The sequence below is a fragment of the Diorhabda carinulata genome, chromosome 6 (genome assembly GCF_026250575.1).
Source record: "Diorhabda carinulata isolate Delta chromosome 6, icDioCari1.1, whole genome shotgun sequence".
NCBI classification, from domain to species: domain Eukaryota; kingdom Metazoa; phylum Arthropoda; class Insecta; order Coleoptera; family Chrysomelidae; genus Diorhabda; species Diorhabda carinulata.
This window is the reverse complement of record NC_079465.1, coordinates 26571524-26590096: the sequence shown is the minus strand read 5'-3', so window position 1 is coordinate 26590096 and position 18573 is coordinate 26571524. Positions and strand designations below refer to the sequence as shown.

The 18573-nt window shown below is 31.1% G+C and overlaps 4 protein-coding genes across 7 annotated transcripts; 1 reads left to right on the top strand and 3 right to left on the bottom strand.

Moving 5' to 3' along the window:
- Positions 1 to 272: 272 nt before the first annotated feature.
- On the top strand, positions 273 to 7918 carry LOC130895094 (ubiquitin carboxyl-terminal hydrolase 10). Its single transcript, XM_057802226.1, has 9 exons — positions 273 to 463; positions 572 to 698; positions 996 to 1350; positions 1419 to 1708; positions 5213 to 5414; positions 5470 to 5689; positions 5760 to 6005; positions 6069 to 6297; positions 7134 to 7918. The coding sequence occupies exons 1-9, from the start codon at positions 446 to 448 to the stop codon at positions 7385 to 7387; spliced, it is 1941 nt and encodes a 646-aa protein (XP_057658209.1). The 5' UTR covers positions 273 to 445; the 3' UTR covers positions 7388 to 7918.
- On the bottom strand, positions 7055 to 10499 carry LOC130895095 (uncharacterized). Its single transcript, XM_057802227.1, has one exon. It carries the CDS (start codon positions 10088 to 10090, stop codon positions 9335 to 9337), a length of 756 nt encoding a protein of 251 aa, XP_057658210.1. The 5' UTR covers positions 10091 to 10499; the 3' UTR covers positions 7055 to 9334.
- Positions 10500 to 10932: 433 nt separating this feature from the next.
- On the bottom strand, positions 10933 to 13565 carry LOC130895171 (lariat debranching enzyme-like). Its single transcript, XM_057802348.1, has 5 exons — positions 13290 to 13565; positions 13083 to 13234; positions 12426 to 12666; positions 12008 to 12334; positions 10933 to 11548 (listed from the first exon to the last, which is right to left on the bottom strand). The coding sequence occupies exons 1-5, from the start codon at positions 13484 to 13486 to the stop codon at positions 10999 to 11001; spliced, it is 1467 nt and encodes a 488-aa protein (XP_057658331.1). The 5' UTR covers positions 13487 to 13565; the 3' UTR covers positions 10933 to 10998.
- Positions 13566 to 13615: 50 nt separating this feature from the next.
- LOC130895170 (lariat debranching enzyme-like) lies at positions 13616 to 18471 on the bottom strand. Of its 4 annotated transcripts, none has more exons than XM_057802346.1 (5): positions 18113 to 18428; positions 17906 to 18057; positions 17613 to 17853; positions 17107 to 17433; positions 13616 to 13730 (listed from the first exon to the last, which is right to left on the bottom strand). In XM_057802346.1, the coding sequence occupies exons 1-5, from the start codon at positions 18307 to 18309 to the stop codon at positions 13646 to 13648; spliced, it is 1002 nt and encodes a 333-aa protein (XP_057658329.1). In that variant the 5' UTR covers positions 18310 to 18428; the 3' UTR covers positions 13616 to 13645. The 4 variants fall into 4 exon arrangements, with proteins under 4 accessions (XP_057658329.1, XP_057658327.1, XP_057658330.1 ...); XM_057802344.1 differs by lacking the exon at positions 13616 to 13730 and adding an exon at positions 14394 to 16099 and having other exon boundaries at positions 18113 to 18471; XM_057802347.1 differs by lacking the exon at positions 13616 to 13730 and adding an exon at positions 14394 to 15749 and having other exon boundaries at positions 18113 to 18471.
- Between the last annotated feature and the right edge of the window lie 102 nt (positions 18472 to 18573).

Below are 18573 nucleotides of genomic sequence, written 5' to 3'. Positions count from 1 at the left end.
ATATAATGGATCTAATTTTACTTATAAGAAATGTATAAAATAAAAAGTAATAACAGATATACTCTATGACATGAAAAAATTTGGAATTTGTTATTTTTAATGGATTCTCATAATGTGTCAAAGATATCTTGAATTTATTCTAAATTAAATATATTTTAATTTTTGAAACACAAAGGACTGTAGAAGTTCCTAGTATTCATAATCGTATTGCGCACACTAGAGACATCAAATTTCCTTTGACTTAACGAACGTAGTTTGGAAAGTTATAGCGCAGGAAGTTCCCTACATTCTGTCGTTTGTCGTTACCGGAGAACGAAGTTTGAAGTATAACGTGAGAAACTTAACCAATTTCGAAGTGTAGTGCAAATAATGTTATTAGTGTTCATATTGTAAAAGTAATGAAATTGTAATTCATTCTTATATATTGAAAATATTTTTTATTACAATGGAGTCAAGTGAATTGGTAAGTTGAACAATTATTTCTATTATTACATATATCTGCAATGGATCATCTTACCATTGACATAATTCTATGCCTGAGGAATATAAATATATTTTTAATCACTTTTAGTGTAATATTGAATTCATTGATTTGAACGGAGTTGAAGAAAATGAGCAGTTGAGAATAAAAAATTCACTTCAACAATATGATCCCAGTGTACAATTACCTTGGATCAAAAATCAAAAAAAGTTTATTGGTAAGTTATCTTGAAAATTTCAAATATGTAGTTGAATACTTTTCTATGCCTGTTATTGTTTTTTAAAGATTCCATTCTATTGATTGATTTATTATACACCTCACTACTTCTCCAGTTGCTATTTTTAATTTATCTATCTTGATCTCCCGTATATGAAGGAAAATTGACTTTTATAGAAAATTATTCTATAGTAAAATAAGTAAATAACTAATTGAAAATGAGAAATAGTTTTTTGTATAAATAAATTCAATACTTTTTAAAATTCGGAATAGTCTTATATTCCTCTCTTCATTTTAGGAAAACAAGTGCAAAAAAGGAAGGAAAAAGTACACTGCAGCGTGTCTACACATCACAATACTTATATTCAACATCCAATGATAACCCAACCCATATTTTACAATCATCAACAGCCTCCTGTAGTGGTACAGCCTATTCTCCCTTATGCTCCAAACATTGTCTATTATACCACCAACGCCATGTCTCCTGTTTCTGCCTCCTACCCCCAACAAGTTTTTATTCCTCAATCTACTTATTCCCCTCAGGCCGCCACTTATACTTATCCAATAGCTATTTCCCAAAAGCACAATGCTGAAGATCAACAAAAAGAAAACAATATCACTGAAGAAGAAGAACAAGAACCTCCCAAAGAAGAGTAAATATAAACTTCTTTACTCTTTTAATAGTGTATCTATTGCAAACAAATTTATTAACATATTTTAGAGTAAAAGAAAATGGGATTCCGGAAAATGTACCTGAGGAATTACCCAAAGTAGTAAACGGAAATGAAAATGTGGTAAAAACTGCTAGTCCTGGCTCAGGAAATAAATCATGGGCAAGTTTATTCAGTACTAACAAACCAAATGCAGTCACCACTACTACTTCAGAGAATACCACTAAAAATAATGATGATAAAAGTGGAAATAAAGATTTAAACAATAGTATGCTGTGTCCTATAAAATATCCAAGAAAGGCACAGCCATTTGTTGATCCAGAATCTTACAGATTAGGAGGTAGGTTTTTGTGATAAACTATCTATACTAATATTATGAAGCTGAAGTGTTTGTTTCCTTGAAGGTGCTATATTCTCTCTTTTTATCACTGGCAGCACGATTTTGAAATATCAGGTTCAAAATAAACATTTCCCATCCAAATGTGAGGGAAATACAATATATAGTAATTAGATTTCATTAAAGTGTAGTAATTTTTACAAAATATCATTGGTGTCTACAACAAGTTAACATTTAATGGGGCTAGTTTTTTTATAAAAATTGTATCGGGTGTCAATTTTACACCAGTTAAACCCAATATGTTGCATACTTCATGAAAAAAAAAACATCGTTTAGTGGATTTGGGGCAGTTTTTATTGAGACCCCACAAGTTTTATAATAATAGTGGTGAGATTTAACATACTTATACAGCTGCTTAATAATGCAAAAGAAATTTATATGGTCTTAACTATAAATTAATTGAGTAATTACAAAAACCTAAAGAAGATGAATTCGTTGTGAAAGAGATATTATACCTTCTAGCTGTCTTTTCCCAACTAAAGACAAGGTAATATGCCTTCTCTACTATGCCATAAGAATTCAGAGAAACGTTAAGACAAGGATAGTAAACAACATTATATTAGGTGAAATAAGACTATACCAGGGATTCGAAAGCTTTTTTCTCATCTTCAAATTAAGAATAGACCTGTTTATATACAAGAGTTTCTGCAAAAGTATTTTTAAATCTTCTCTAAAGTCTACATCTAGAATTACTTCCAAGTTCTTGGCAAAATGTTTGAATGCCAACCTGCCACTGCCCAACTTGCAAATTTCCTTAACGTCTCTGAGACCAAAACAGTAAAATTTCTGTTTCATTTTCATTTGGTGATGACAGGTCTCCTTTTAGGTGTATAGTTGCTGCTTCTGGATCTGTAGGATCAAAGTAATATATGACCTGAGTGTCATCACCATAAGAATGAATGTGAGAGTGAGAGACACTGTCAATATATATATATATATATATATATATATATATATATATATATATATATATATATATATATATATATATATATATATATATATATATATATATATATATATATATATATATATATCCAGTGCTCTTATTATGTTGTCAGTTATATTTAACATTGCAGGTGCTGAGCTATGCCCCTTACAGAATCCTGTTTTTTTCTATATAAAAAAAGATTTAATCTAGGTAGTTTGAGGACTTTTGAAACTACTCAGTTGGTTTATTTATTTTAGGTACTGGACTAACGCCTCCTTCAGCCAGTTTAAGCATCCGTTAAACCATCACTTCCAGTTGCCTTTGATTTAATTGTAAATATATAGTTATGAATTGATTGAAGAGACACCATAACAAAGCTAAATTTTTTATAAGGGTCTATTTTATGGCTATTGAAGAAAGCAATATTCTCCTAACATACATGGGAGTTATTGAATACACTCAGAAAGTACTTATTGATCTCCAGATGTTCTGGAATTGGAATAAATATTCCTATGTCTAAAACCCTTCCAAAGTACCTTTGTATTATTTCACAATTCCCGAAATGCCTCTCAGTTTTCTGTTGGAAGTTTTTCTTTTGTACTTAAGCATCTGTTCAATAGTAGATATCATACCATAGTACATGAGAAATTCAGTATACCAAAAGAGAATTTATGAAGTCATTATTCATTGATTGCTTTAGCAGGGCTGCTGTTTGAAGGGAAAATCTCTTTTTTTAAATAGGTGCCAACAAAAAGTTCTACAGTCAACTTAGTAAGGTGATGAATTACCACAACTAAGCAGAACTGAATTTTGGAAACTTTTTCAGTTCATAATTATGAGTTTTAGGAGAAATTGAGGATAAACAAGAAGGCTTAATGACATCTGTTTTCGTTTACTATTTGTACATTGTCTATTTCTAATGATATTTCCAATTACAAGTATTCGAATTCATTTTTTTGTCCTCTTCAATTTTACCTTTAGATATTTTTGAAACAGCTATCTGCTCCCTTTTTAGATGTTTATATCTGATAATGTCCATTGGGCTCATATCCAAATCCATCTGATTCAAGATTATTTTATATTACGAAGTTTTAGTATGTTTCTTTATATTTTAAATAATTTTAATGAATCCATTCCTTCCTTCTCATACTTCCTAGAGACCATATCATATATTTTCTAGAGATTTATATTTGTTGTTTTATTGTGAATATATTGATCACATTTTGTGTCTTTGAAATTTGGTTTTATAGAAAATATTTAACTTTTTATATCTTTTTAATTGTTAGTTGTATGAAGCTTTTGAAGTTTTAGTGAGTTCCAAAAAAAAATAACTGTGAAACTGACTCTGGATGGAAGTGAAATCAAAGTATTGATTTCAAGTAAAAAAGGGGCTGAAGCAGTGGGGCCCCCTTATCCATTTTACTTTTTAACCTAGCATTGAAAATAATCGTAAGACAGGCACAAGGCTTAATCTACCATTGGAAGCATCAAATTTTAGCTTATGCAGACAATATTGTATTACGAGCGAGATCTCAAGTATATAGTAGATTAGAAGAGAAATAAAAAAGATTCAGGTAAAGGAAGAATCAGAGATAAAGCAGACTGAAAACGAGGAATATCATTTTGAAAAAGTTGAGTCCTTCGACTGTCTAAGAGTTCTGATTATGAATACGGATGATGAGACAAATGAACCAGAAAAAGGATTGTAGAACAATGTGAGCAAAAGGATTCTCCAAGGGTGGAGAGGAAAGAGCTGGGGGCGTGAAACTGAACAATTCATGGAGAAAAAAAAATAAACTCAAAGAAGTATATAACGAGTCTAATGTCACTCAAATTTTTAAAGCCCGAAGTGTCAGGTGGTTGGGGCTGTGGACAAAATGAAAGTGAACAAAATTGCCAAAAGGGCACAAATGGGGAGAGAGGGTAGCGGGAGAAGAATAGGGGGCCGAAAGATAAATGGATATGAGAGGTTAAATCAGAGAAGAGTGGGAATGAGTAGAGGAGAAAAATAGAAGACGGAGACTCATAGTGAAGAGAGTAGAGGAAGAAAAACAAAACAAACAAACAAAATTTCATCCACGACCCTTCGATGCCTGTTGTTGGACTATTTATGCTATTTTCCGTACTTTTGGTTTTACCAGGCTTTATTTATAATTTCCAATAGTACATCCAATCCTATATTTCCTAGATTCTTGATAATTTCTGCTGATATTTCGACATTTCCAGATGATTTTCCATTTCTAGTGTTACAACTATTAGTGTCTTAAGTAGATATTCAAAAAGAATCAAAATTTATCTTTAAATTAACCAATTACAGACATACAAACAATGTTTTATTCGCTTGATTTTAAATTAGCATTGAGGGTATTAAATTTCTTTAAATCTTCTGAGGTAATTGATGTATGACACGAAAAGGTTCCTCTCTTTTAGGAATCCACTTTCTCTAATCCTGTATTTCTATCTGTTGAGTGAATCAGACTATTAATGATATTAATTTTGTTGTAATATTTTTTTAGAATTCTTGTCATCTTACACCCTCGATGGTAGAACAATAAGCTTGGAACCAAGAGGATTATTGAATCAAAGTAATTACTGTTATATAAATTCGATATTACAAGCTTTAGCAGCCTGTCCGCCTCTATACAATCTTCTGACCGATCTATCTGGTAATATTTCTCCAAATGAGAATAGAAAGAAAACCCCTGTTATCGATGCAATGTAAGTAAATCTAATATTTATAAATTTTCTTTGTAATATAATTAGCCTTTTCCAGGTGTTGTTTCATGAAAGAATTTAAACATCTACCTCCGAATATGAGAAAAAATTCCAAAAAAGACACAAACATAATAATAAAAACCGATACCCCGTTTATACCAACTTGGATTTTCAAATTGCTGAACGGAAATAACTCCGAACTCATAGAAGGGAGACAAGAGGATGCGGAAGAATTTCTTGGATTCCTGTTAAACGGATTGAATGATGAGATGCTCGAGGTTAGTGAAGTATAGGATTTCAAAAATAATTTTGAACATTTGAATTGTTTTTTTTTATTATGAATTTCAGTTGATCAAATTGGTAAGAAACGATCAGGATAAAATGGAAACTCGAATTTCCTATGAAGAAGATGTTGAAAAAGAATGGAAGGTAATGGGACCGAAAAATAAGGGTAGCATCACTAGAAGAACGGAATTCGGTAAAACCCCTATAAGTGATATATTCGGAGGACTTTTGAAATCGAAAATACACCGAGCAGGAGAATTGACCACGGAAAACGTTCAACCATTTTTCACTTTACAATTAAATATTAAGGTTAGTGTATAATAATAATACTAGTTTGGTATATTTCTCAAATGAGTCAATTTTGTATTTCAGAAGGTGAAAACTGTCCAAGAGGCTCTAGAAGGTTTATTAAACACTCATAAATTGGAAGGACTCACTTCTTCTAAAACTAAAGAAGAAATTGAGGCTTGGCAGCAAGTACTTCTTGATGAATTGCCTGCCATACTTGTCCTTCATTTAAAATGTTTTGATTATAAAGCCAACGGATGTACTAAAATTATAAAATCTGTCGAATTTCCCATTGATATGAAAATAGATCAGAGTAAGTACAGTTAATAATTAACACAAGGTTTTTGAATTCTTTAAAAGGGGTATTGATTAATGTTAGCAACCTTTCCTTGTGGATTATTGTTTTTTTTTGTCTACTTTTGGTTCTTCTATATTCTTCATTATTTTCCATTCCCTCCTGTCTTTCAGTATTTATTTGACAAGTTTTGAACCCCCTTAAACTTTTTTAACATATGAGGTGTAATCAAAAAGTATAATGACTGAATTTCCGTAGCTTCAATATGTCTTCTCATACTCTCTTGTTTTGACACAAGCAGTGACTAGTTGCAACCCGTAGATCTAGTTGTAAAAAAGATCACTTAGTTGAAATTTATGTCTGGAAAAATTTAGTAATTTTAAAGATCGTTTGTAAGTGGTTCGACTCATTTAAAAACGGAAACAATTCACTTAACGTTGGGGACGTTCTTCGACCACAAAAGCAGTAACCTTTGGTTTAAACAGACGATTGGGTTACCATAACTTTTGTTAAATTATTTGTGAAAAAATATCAATGCTAAAACGCGTGAATAATTGTCGTACTGAACAGATTTAGTACCGTGAGACTTCTGGATCTTTTCAAAAAATGAAATGTGCTAAAAGGGAAACGATTTGATCTTATCCATGATAATGCTGCAACAAAGTAGATAAAGGCTATTCTAGAAAAAGCTTTCCAAAACTCTTCTAATAATTGATTCGGGAATAATTATATTGCTAGCCAAGGGTAATACTCTACTTTGTATTTGATAAAATAATTAACGATAAGTAAATAAATATTTATTTGTCATTAAAAATACCTGCAGTAACAATTGATATTTTAAAATTCCATTTCAGAATTACTAGCTTCTAAACAACAAAATCAAAAAGAAAGACAGTACAAATTGTTTGCAGTAGTTTACCATGACGGTAAAGAGGCTACGAAAGGTCATTACGTAACTGATGCCTTTCACGTTGGTTACAACTGTTGGTTGAGGTATGACGATGCTTCGGTGAAAACAGTTCAGGAAGAGCATGTCTTGAAACCGCAGGGAAGCAGGGTTCCCTATCTGTTGTTCTACAGACGTTGTGACACGATTAAAGGGAAATAGACGATTGTACATATTTAAAATATTTCAGGTCACCAATTTATATGTGGATAAGGCTGTTTTAAATTAGTGTAATTCGAATGGATGATTTTTTTACTTTGTAAAAAATTTTGTACATATTTTTTTGTAATTATTTTGTATATACATATAAATATTTGAATATTGTGGATCGGAACGTATTCAACTTGAATTTACTGATAATGCAATAATATTTAATTTTATATCTAAAAAGAACTTTTAATTCGATAAAAGTTATTGTAGGTTGAAATTGAACATTGTTACATTAACAGTTATTTTTTTTGTAAATAATATACAGGTTGATCTGGAATAAAATAAGACAACAATGGAACTATATTTATTTTTAAAATATTGGAAAGTTTTACCTTCAGATGATGGTTTATTTCAGATTATCCTGTTAGTAGTTAGGTATTTTATTTAATTCAACTTTGTATCGAAAGTTTTTATTGTAAATATGTTATTATTAAATGTTAGGACAAATTTGGACGCGACCAATAAACTTTTTTTATTAAATAATTTTATTTGTTCAAAAAAAAATTTTACATAAAAACTCATTAAGTTTGTGAAAACCCAAACAAATGCAATAAGAACCTCACTCTTGACCAGGGACTAAGTTATCAAACATTTCTTCGAATTATAAGTATTCTATTAGTGTATTCAGTTAATTTCCCATCATTTGAATTAAATAATAAATAATCCGTCAATCAGCTTGAGAATAGGCAAGTCAGAGTGCAGATTCTGGAAGAAATTCATGAAAACAGCGGAACATATACTCTGCGAATGTCTTACCCATTTCACTAAAAGGTTTTAGTACCTTGAAGGAGTAGTACTAACATTTTGGGAAATGGGACACGAACAATCCAAAAAATTTACCTCCTTTGAGAGGAGTCTTACGTATTTTGGAAGCACGGAGATGAGATGTAGAGTCTTGCATAAAATATCTTCTAGAGATGGTCCAGAGTAGCTGTAAAGACGAAATGAATCTACAGCACTGCTTTTACATTAACACAATGTTAAAAGAAGCTCGGAAGGTTTAGTTCTCTTGAGTCTTCTAGTCAGGTTCACACAGCTGTTCCTTGTGACTCTTGGCAAATTTTTTTATAGTCTAAATCCATTTTGAAATCTAAGCATTAACAATGTTTCTTATATCTTTATTTTGGTATCACTGGATTATACCTAGGTTATTATTTTTGCCAAATTCACACAACTGGGGAATGTAAGGGGAAAATGTAAGATAATGAAAAAACCATGGTGGACCATCCAAGAATATTTACAGTAGGTATTTGGGTCCTTATAATCAATTTGAAGAGAACAAAGTCAACCGATTCATCATAACCCATGTGTTTTTTCTTCTTATGCTAAAGGCTCTAAGCTATCCAAGTTTCTGGTCAACTCTGTAATGAGTCGAGCATCCTAAGGTTATACCTGGGGCCGAAATCAAAACGTCACTTTACAGAACAATTTTTTGAATGCTAGATATGGAAAATAATTCCTATATTATAATCCAAAACGCAAAAGGGAGCAACTCTCGCCAAATGAGGTACTGGGGTACCAGTATATTGGGTACAGCGCGTTCTATTGAGGTACTAAACTACCAGTTTATTATAGAAATATAACTTTTTTCAGGGGCGAATCCAGAGATATGTGTTGAGGTAGTGACAGCCAAGAATTACAAAAAAGTCACCAAATATTATCAGCATTGTGAATAATTATATTGATTTATAAATAAATTAATATTAGTTTAAACCGAGGTTGATTCTTCCATTTTTATTTATTTATTTTTTTTTGTACCAACATGATCTGCTTGAGAGGATCTCCCTTCCCTGGATCCGCCCCTGACTTTTAAGTCAAGGATTAAGAAAATCGGGAGTTGCTGGTGTATAATATAAAATTGATTTAATGATAACAAGGAACAAAAATAACTTTAAAAATTCAAATAAATTCCAAAATTATATCTTTTCTCAAGTTGACATTAATCATCTTTTCTTTCTCAAAATCCATTAGGCAAGCTTTTGAACACTCATTCTCACCATCTTGAATATCTATTCTATAATCTATATTTTGGAAACCTTTCTTATTACCATTGTTTATCTTATCACTTCTTCCATAAATTAACAGAACGTTTAAATTTCTTATTGCACTATAAACTTTTTGGAAAATCTTCATAGCATGTTGATAGTAACTCAACATGTTACAATTCAATTTTGCTAACCAATAATAACTGGTGATGTTATCTATAACAATCAAACTTATATTGTCTTTTGCTAAAATGAACCTTTCCAAGCTCATAATTGTTAAATCTAGTTCTTCGGCACTATAACAGTTGAATATCGACAGATTCTTTAAACAAGTTTTCAAAATATCCTTCGTTGGATCTGCCACATTATTCTTTTTTAGATGAGTTTCAATAACTTTAATAATCTTGAACATGTTTATTTGATGTTCACATAAAATTAACACGGCTCCCGATGATTTCCATTCTGGACGTTTGTTTGGTAAAATACATTTAACAATAAAGTCTATCAATAAATCGGTTTTCTCTACTTTTGGGCCTCCCGTGATTTCTATAATTTGATTAGGTAGGGGCCCTCCATCTGGAAAGAATTTAGGATTTATGCCTTCTAAACATTGTTTTTTATTCACTCTTGAAAATAATTGAATACCTGATTCAATATTGCTACTATTCATATTAGAATTCACTTATTAATTTTCGTTATTGGACAACTAAATCACTTAAGACACTTCACATAAATGAATCAAGGTTTTTGTTTTTCTGTATATAGATTATGTTTTAAACACTGCGATGTAGAATTGGTACATTCCTTGGTGTCTTCTAAAAATTCTTATCACAAATAAAAGTTCACTATAATTGTTGAATATTTTTGTGCATTTTTTATCGTTCTCATTATTTGTGTTTTTAATACTACCGATTACAGTGATAATTTATTTTATTGATAAAGGTACAGAATAATTTTAAATAAATATTGTGTTTTACTTTATCCCTAAAAATTTGAAACTTTTACAATACGGTTACTTAACATTAACAAAATTGGAGCAACCTAACCCATAGAGAACCACATCCTGGCTTAACCTAACACAATCCATTGAAATGTGGCTTCAAACAAATAGACTATATAGCTAACTAGTGACTGTAGCAAAAAAATGGCCTGGATATTTTGAGCTTTGTTTTAATGATATGCTAAAAAGTTGAACTTCGTTGTGTAGCTCTGCAGCAAAGTTGAACTTCGTTTTGTAGTTTTGCAAAAAAGTTGAACTTTGTTTTGTTGCTTCTCGAAAGAGTTGAACTTCGTTTTATTGTTTTACTGAAACAACTTAATCTAAAACAATCCATTTAAATCTGACCTTTATCATCTAGAATATACAGCTAATTAGTGGCTGTAATAAAAAAGGCCTGGACATTTTGATTTGATCTAATAGGGTAAAATTTTTACTTGGAATAAACTTTTTGTAATGGCCTATTATTTTTATATCACTGTAGCATAACAATTTTGGAGAATAAATAAATAGAATTTTCTTAAATTAAATTTATTTATAAAGATATGTATACATAATTACAATTTACAAGTACATAATTACTATACAGATTCATACATTTCTATATTTCTTTTCTTGCGTTTTTTTGTTGAAGGCGAGCAAGAATCTTCAACATTATCAACAGATTTATCAATATTGACTGCAGGAACATTTTCCGGACTTTCGTTCAAACTAGATTCGGTACTATTCCCATCCTGATCAATTTCCGGCTCCACACAAACGTCCTGTGAACTTTCACATGATTTCGGATCAGGAAGAATCATCTTTTTCACTGGCGTACTACAAGGAGAGTTACTTTCAATACTATCATCTAAAAAACTGATGGTAGAATTTAAATCGATGCTCGAATTCAATTGATCATGAGTCCCATCGATTTTGGATACTTTTGTTAAAGGATCGTCTATACATAACATCTCACATAAACTGACTGTTTGAGGATTCAGTATAGGTTCTGGTTGTCTGGGTTTATTAGACTGAAAGTTTGGATCGAACGCTGGAGCAGTTTTCGAAAATATTTTCGGAATTACCAGATTTCCGTTCAGCCTCTCTAAAACATGAGCCTTTTCATTTTCAGAAGGAGTAAATTCATACCTGAAACAAAAATTAATAGTATTATTGATAAAACAAAAAACTTTATACCAAAATCTGATCCAAGACGATTTACATATAATTTTTCAAGAAAATTACTATATACAGTCTCTATTTTAACTAGTAGGTCTCATAATCGCTTTAGCTAGATTTTGTTTGCAATATCTCTAATGAAATGCGGATTTAAACTACACATGGACATTCAAGATAAACGAAAGTGTCAAAGAATTCGATAAAATGTTAAAATTTGTCCATGATGATAATGTTTTTATATTTTTTAGAACCAAAAAACGAAAGGATTATGATACTATAATGTTACTATACTTTGTGGTGGATTATTTTAGTCATTTATCTCAGTCAATGTAAAAGACATTAATAATAAGCAAAATTACTACTAACTTGCTCGATACAACTATAATTATGCAAGAATTTTGATTACAAATGAATTTATAAAATGCTTACCTTTCATTACCACCAGCTCCAGGCATGTATGTAATTGTATTTTTAACGGATAATAAATGATTCGTCAAGTACAATATTGTTAACCATTCTAAATCATAACTCAATTGGAATTTTGAATTATCATGTGGAAAATCGAATATTTGTAAAAACTTCCTTTTCGGAAGACATTTATCCAATGATAGAAACCTTGTAACTGAATCATCTTGATGTCTAACAATTGCAGAATATTTACAGTGGAGATGGGCCGAGAACCAGTAGGATGGTTTTAAAAAATACATCAAATCACTACCAGGTTTGCTACCTAATTCTTCTTTTTCAATATCCTCCCTAACACAAATCACAACACAATTCAATTATTATTAGAACAAAAAATAAATTATCAAAATCTCAAAAATATATTAAGAAATTTGGTACTCACTTAAAATGAGGTTTTTTCTTTAATAGCTGTTTAACATTTCCGTATTTATACACATCACTGGGCCAGTCATGAGATAACATAATATCAATTTTTCCCGAAAGTTGCTTCAGTCTAAATACTTCTAAATTTCTTATATGATATACACTCCTTTTTGACTGTTCGCTGTAAGGAGGTTTCTCAAAATGACCTTTCATGTAATCAGCGCTTTTATAAATACCAGAAAGACCTCCTATCCTCACACCTAAATAAATTAAAAATATGGATCACTGGTCACTGCACTACCTACTCCACATTCAGAATTAGTTAAGGGCTCAACACTGTACAATGCAAAACAAATGCACAATCATTTGCCAATTGAAATTAAATCCATAACATCTTTCCCCACATTTCTCCAGAATTTGAGAGCATATTTACTTGAAAGTGTTTTCTATATTGTAAACGACTTGTATTCTGATACTAATATTTAATTCTGAGCATTCTGGTTTAATCACATCATTGGATCTATTTGGACATGATTAGACATATAAAAATTTTCACAATGTATATTTTTGAAGGTATTTATTGTATTTTTGGAGATATACTTCAGATTTATTTATTTGTCTGTTAAATAGTTATTTACAAGCTTTTGTCTATAATTAAAATAATAATTCTACTTACCTCCAATATTAATAACTCCAGCATAACCTAAATAATAAATATTAGGAGCAACCCAACCACCATACGGGAGCTCTTGTAAATAATTTGAAGCTTCGTGATTTCCTCCTATGAATATAGTGAGCACAGGTGCTAATAATTCACCAGAATAATATCTGTAGCAAACATTTTTCAATAAAACTATTAAAAAATTATTTATGTAGTACTTACTTATAAAATGTACAAATACGTTGATATTTCGGAGGCACTGCCATACACATAAGATCATCTTTATTTCTTGAAGATTGGAAATCACCACAACAAATCAGTAGATCAACTTTTATTCCTTCGGTTTGTTCTATAACGTGTATAGAATCATATATTTTTTCTAAATCCCCATGAGCACAGCCTTCCACGGCAATTTTCATGATGTTTCAAAAATATTAACTGTAAATTCCACGCTTGTTTACTAATTAAAGGTTTCTTGTGAAATGATAAATATTTCACATATCTATTTGGTATTTTTCTTCTTCGTTTTTATACAGTTATTTATATGATGTTTAACTGTACTGTTAGTGTAAGCACCTTCAAACTTTTATAGTAAATAAATCATATATGAAATAAATAGCGTTGTAATATCTCATGACTATTTGCACCGTTTCGTTTAAACTACTGTAAAAAATAAATAGCAGTTTAAAACTTACTAATCATCGTTGCCAAATATGATTGTTTAGAGAAATTTGGTTAAAAATCAACATGTTGGTACTAGAAGCTAACTTCAGGGAGCACATTTTTCTGGTTATGTTTTGGCCAAAATTTGCCAAAACGAAAATTGATAGCTTGTTGCATATTTACTTTTTCTATTTTTTTTTTTTTGCTTCATAGCTGGGATAAGGTACCAATAGTTCAGTCAACATTTTCCACTTAGGAATTTCTATATGAAATAAACTCGTTGGCGTTACGTCCGACTTCACGTTTCCGAGGCGTTGCAATGCGAGGGCGGGCGTTTAAATTACACTTCATAATCTGTTTAATTTATATTGAATGCGAGTACGAGCGTAGAAGTTTATAAATTGACCTTGAAAGTGAACAAAAAATTTATAAATTCAGCTTTAAATATGTAAGAGATACAAAATCATTACAGAAACTCGATAGCCGAAGTTGCTTGGATACTTATTGATGACGAACACCAATAAACCAAAGAATAAAATCAGTACAGAACCAAAAGGAACATTGGATGATCCAATAACTTATAATTTAAGAAATAACTCCAAGGTGGGAGCAAAATTATGGTACAGTCATGAATTTTAAGGAGTTGAAAAAAAATGAATAAAATTTCATTATTTCTAATTTATTTATAAAGATTGTATAACATCACTCAATAAGTCAGTGGCAGCTATTTAAGTGAAGCTACTTACTGTACAAACTCCGAAATTGCTTCAAAAGTGTTATCTGGACACCGATGATGGTGAATGTTCTGGTCGTTCAATTTAGGTAATTACTCCAGAAAAAAGTTCACAAATTGGTTATATTTAATCGTAAATTAAAACAGCGTGAGATAGTTGAGGCCGTAAAGATATCAGAAGGCAGTGTCTTTACAATTATGCAAGAATATTTCACCATGAGAAAGCTTTTTTCAAAGTGGGTGCCAGTTTAATCATAACAATGTGTTGATGATTCAGAGCAGTGTTTGGTTATGTTTACATGAAATAAATCATATTTTTGCGACAATATGTGACAATGGATGAAACACTTTACTCCAGAATCAAAACAATCATTATCTGAGTGGGTGGCAGCCAGTGAACCACGTTCAAGTTGTCCAAAGGCACAACAGTCAGCTGGGAAGGTTATGGCTTCAGTGTTTTGGAATGCGCATGGAATATTGTTCATCAACCACCCCTAAAAGGGAGAGACATTTGTTTGAATGCAAAAATCAACGACAAACGGCTTCATATGTCCAATAAAAAACCAATATTTCACTAAGACAATGCACTGGTAAAATTGAATAAATTACTGTTCGAATTGCTTCCTCATCCACAACACAGTCCAGATCTGCCCCCCAGTAACTCCTAGCTATTCTCTGATCTCAAAAAATTGCTCAAACGAAGAAACAATTGCTGAAACTGAAGCCTATTTTGAGGCAAAAGACAAATCCTTCTACAAGCATGGCATTGAGAAGTTTGAGAAGCTTTAGAATGGTTGTATTGCTCTTGAAGAGCTTGAAGACTACATTCATGATTAAAATTTATTTTTGGCAAAAAAATGTGTTTTCCTCAGTTAGTCACACGACTTATTGAGTGATGTGTTATATAATTACAACATACAACTTTATACAGGAAAAAGGAGTATTATTTGTGTCATCAGCGTCGTTATTCATCTTCCTTGTTGTTTATGGTAGGTATGCAATTCAAGTCTAATTTCCTAATTAATAATTTAAAAATATCCTCACAGTAGATGGAAACTTGTTAATTTTAAGTAGAGTCTTCTATCCACTAAGCCATCCACCATCTTTTAACTTTACACATATCCGGATTTTCCTTTCAAGGTTTTTTTTCGTAGGTGAATTACAATCATAATTATTTAAAACAGTTTTTTTACTATTTATCACAGCAACAGTTTCCGAACTTTGATTTTGATTACATTCTATACTATTTTTGTCTCTATCAATGTCGGGCTCCTCATCAACATCTCCTAAACATTCACGGAAAATTAACTTTTTTACTGGTGTACCAAATGGGGAACTACTTTCAATACTATCATCCAAAAAACTGATTGTAGAATTTAAATCGATGCTAGAGTTTAATTGAGCGTAAGTCCCATTGATTTTCGATATTTTCGTTAAAGGATCGTCTATATATAATTTCTCACATAAACTTATTGTCTGAGGATTTAGTACAGGTTCTGGTTGTCTGGGTCTATCAGACGGCGAGTTTGGGTTAAACGCTGAAGCAGTTTTTGAAAAAAGTTTTGGGATCACCAAATTACCATTTAATCTCTCAAAAATGAGATCCTTCTCATTATCAGTAGGTGTAAATTCATACCTAAATCGAAAATTATAAAATACACTTGTAAATAAAGAAATGAATTTGAAGAATATTGAAATTGCACTTTATATTAACTAATACCTATCAGAAAACTGTAAGAAAGCGACTTTGATCTTTATTATTTCTTGTCATCCTTGTCCAGGTCTGTTTTGATTATTACTAGTTTCTTTGAATCAATCCAGTGCTCTGGATACACTTTAACTTATGAAAACCTGGCTTCACAAGTGCTAAACAACGAAACTACACTGGAGATACAGGAGAATGGGAAAACTGGAAACAAGGCGTATTACAGTGCCCAGAAGTTACTGAAATCCGGCGCACAAAATAGAAGATCTATTGTGCAGTACAAAGACCAGTTGTCTGAAACTTGGGCAATGACTGCTAGAGACGAAATGAGATTTATCTTGTGGGAGAGGAAGGTACTTCGGCCCAATCCAAGACCAAGAAGAATGACGCATCCATACTAACGCACTGTATGGAGAGCTCAGCCTGGTAGCAGTGTCAGAGCTAGGCATCCGACACTGGTGGTGAAGGTTCTTCAAGGATCTTAGCTCCAATTGGTAAGGTAAGTAAGGGGTTGAAAAAGAATCTAGTCCAGAGAATATTTTCACACATATCTTTTATACACTTGAATTTCAGGTATATAAGCGTTATATTGCTGTGTTCCCTTAATAGTTATTGTTTGACTGAAACAGTTATTGAGAAATTTGTCACACTCAACATTACTCATTTTGTGTGGAGAATGTAAAATTAATGCCAAATAAATTTTCATAAAGTTGAATAGGTGTTAAAATTTAGTCTTCATAAGACTCTTCACTGTGCCCTCGACTCTATCACAAGGTCCTTTTCTATTGACAGACTCTACTGTGGACAACTTTCATACCAAATTTTGTTAATTTCTGAGGTGATCTGGTTTACACTCCATGTTGATTTGATATGGAATTACCCCTATTTTACTTAACACAACATAAATTGCTGTATATTATAATTTATGGTAAACTTACCTTTCATTATCTCCTGCTTCAGGCATGAATGTAAATCTATTTTCAACACAAAGTAAATGATTTGTCAAGTACAATATTGTTAACCATTCTAAATCGTAACTCAATTGCAATTTTGAATTATCATGTGGAAAATCGATTATTTCTAAAAAATTCCTTTTTGGAAGACATTTATCCAATGATAAAAACCTTGTAACTGAATCATCTTGATGTTTAACAATTGCAGAATATTTACAGTGGAGGTGAGCTGAGAACCAGTAGGATGGTTTTAAATGATACATCAAATCACTAGAAGGTTTGCTACCTAATACACCTTTTTCAATGTCTATCCTGTAATGAATGCATCACAATATCAATAGAATAAATAATGTATGTAACCAACTAAGTGTCAAACTGTCTATTTGATATAAACCAAAACTACTGATTGTATTTTCACATTTTTCATTCATAGACAGAACAATAATATGTAGAAATGAATGACAATTTTATCTAAGAAATTTCCTACTCACTTAAAATGAGGTTTTTTCTTTAATAGTTGTTCAACATTTCCATATTTATACACATCACTGGGCCAGTCATGAGATAACATAATATCAATTTTTTCCGAAAGTTGCTTCAGTCTAAATACTTCTAAATTTCTTATATGATATATACTCCTTTTTGACTGTTCGCTGTAAGGAGGTTTCTCAAAATGACCTTTCATGTAATCAGCGCTTTTATAAATACCAGAAATGCCCGCTATCCTTAAATCTATGAAATAAAACATGATATTATCATGTAAAATTTATTTAATATTATTCACCTCCAATATTAATTACTCCCGCATAACCTAAATAATAAATATTAGGAGCAACCCAACCGCCATACGGGAGCTCTTGTAAATAATTTGAAGCTTCGTGATTTCCTCCTATGAATATAGTGAGCACAGGTGCTAATAATTCACCAGAATAATATCTGTAGCAAACATTTTTAAATAAAATTATTTAAAATTTATTTATGTAGTACTTACTTATAAAATGTACAAATACGTTGATATTTCGGAGGCACTGCCATACACATAAGATCATCTTCATTTCTTGAAGATTGGAAATCACCACAACAAACCAGTAGATCAACTTTTATCCCTTCGGTTTGTTCAGTAACGTATATTGAATCGTATATTTTTTCTAAATCACCATGTGCACAACCTTCCACTGCAATTTTCATTTTAATTATTCGAACTAAATTTATTCAATTATCGGTTCTAATTTGTTTATTTTTTATGTGCCTTTTTTTCACAAATTCATTTAATTTGTAATATGAACTACGCTACATTTCAGAGAGGTAAACCCATAGAGAAAGTATGCATATTTTCTCTATGTATAAACTAAGATTCAGACCCTATAGTAATAAATATATATTTCGGCTGTAACAAGATTTTCTCAAGAAATTGTGATACATTTTATATCAGTAAAAGCTCTAACTATCATA

Excerpts from the sequence above, each read along its gene's own strand:
- LOC130895095 (XM_057802227.1), bottom strand. The coding sequence starts at position 10,090 with ATGAATAGTAGCAATATTGAATCAGGTATTCAATTATTTTCAAGAGTG.
- LOC130895171 (XM_057802348.1), bottom strand. The coding sequence starts at position 13,486 with ATGAAAATTGCCGTGGAAGGCTGTGCTCATGGGGATTTAGAAAAAATA. Across the intron at positions 12,667-13,082 it reads TGGAGTTATTAATATTGGAG|GTGTGAGGATAGGAGGTCTT; the intron begins GTAAGTAGAATT and ends TAATTTATTTAG. Across the intron at positions 12,335-12,425 it reads AAGAAAAAACCTCATTTTAA|GGAGGATATTGAAAAAGAAG; the intron begins GTGAGTACCAAA and ends GATTTGTGTTAG.
- LOC130895170 (XM_057802344.1), bottom strand. The coding sequence starts at position 18,309 with ATGAAAATTGCAGTGGAAGGTTGTGCACATGGTGATTTAGAAAAAATA. Across the intron at positions 17,854-17,905 it reads GGGAGTAATTAATATTGGAG|ATTTAAGGATAGCGGGCATT; the intron begins GTGAATAATATT and ends TTTATTTCATAG. Across the intron at positions 17,434-17,612 it reads AAGAAAAAACCTCATTTTAA|GATAGACATTGAAAAAGGTG; the intron begins GTGAGTAGGAAA and ends CATTCATTACAG.
- LOC130895094 (XM_057802226.1), top strand. Across the intron at positions 6,006-6,068 it reads CTTTACAATTAAATATTAAG|AAGGTGAAAACTGTCCAAGA; the intron begins GTTAGTGTATAA and ends TTTGTATTTCAG. Across the intron at positions 6,298-7,133 it reads TGATATGAAAATAGATCAGA|AATTACTAGCTTCTAAACAA; the intron begins GTAAGTACAGTT and ends ATTCCATTTCAG.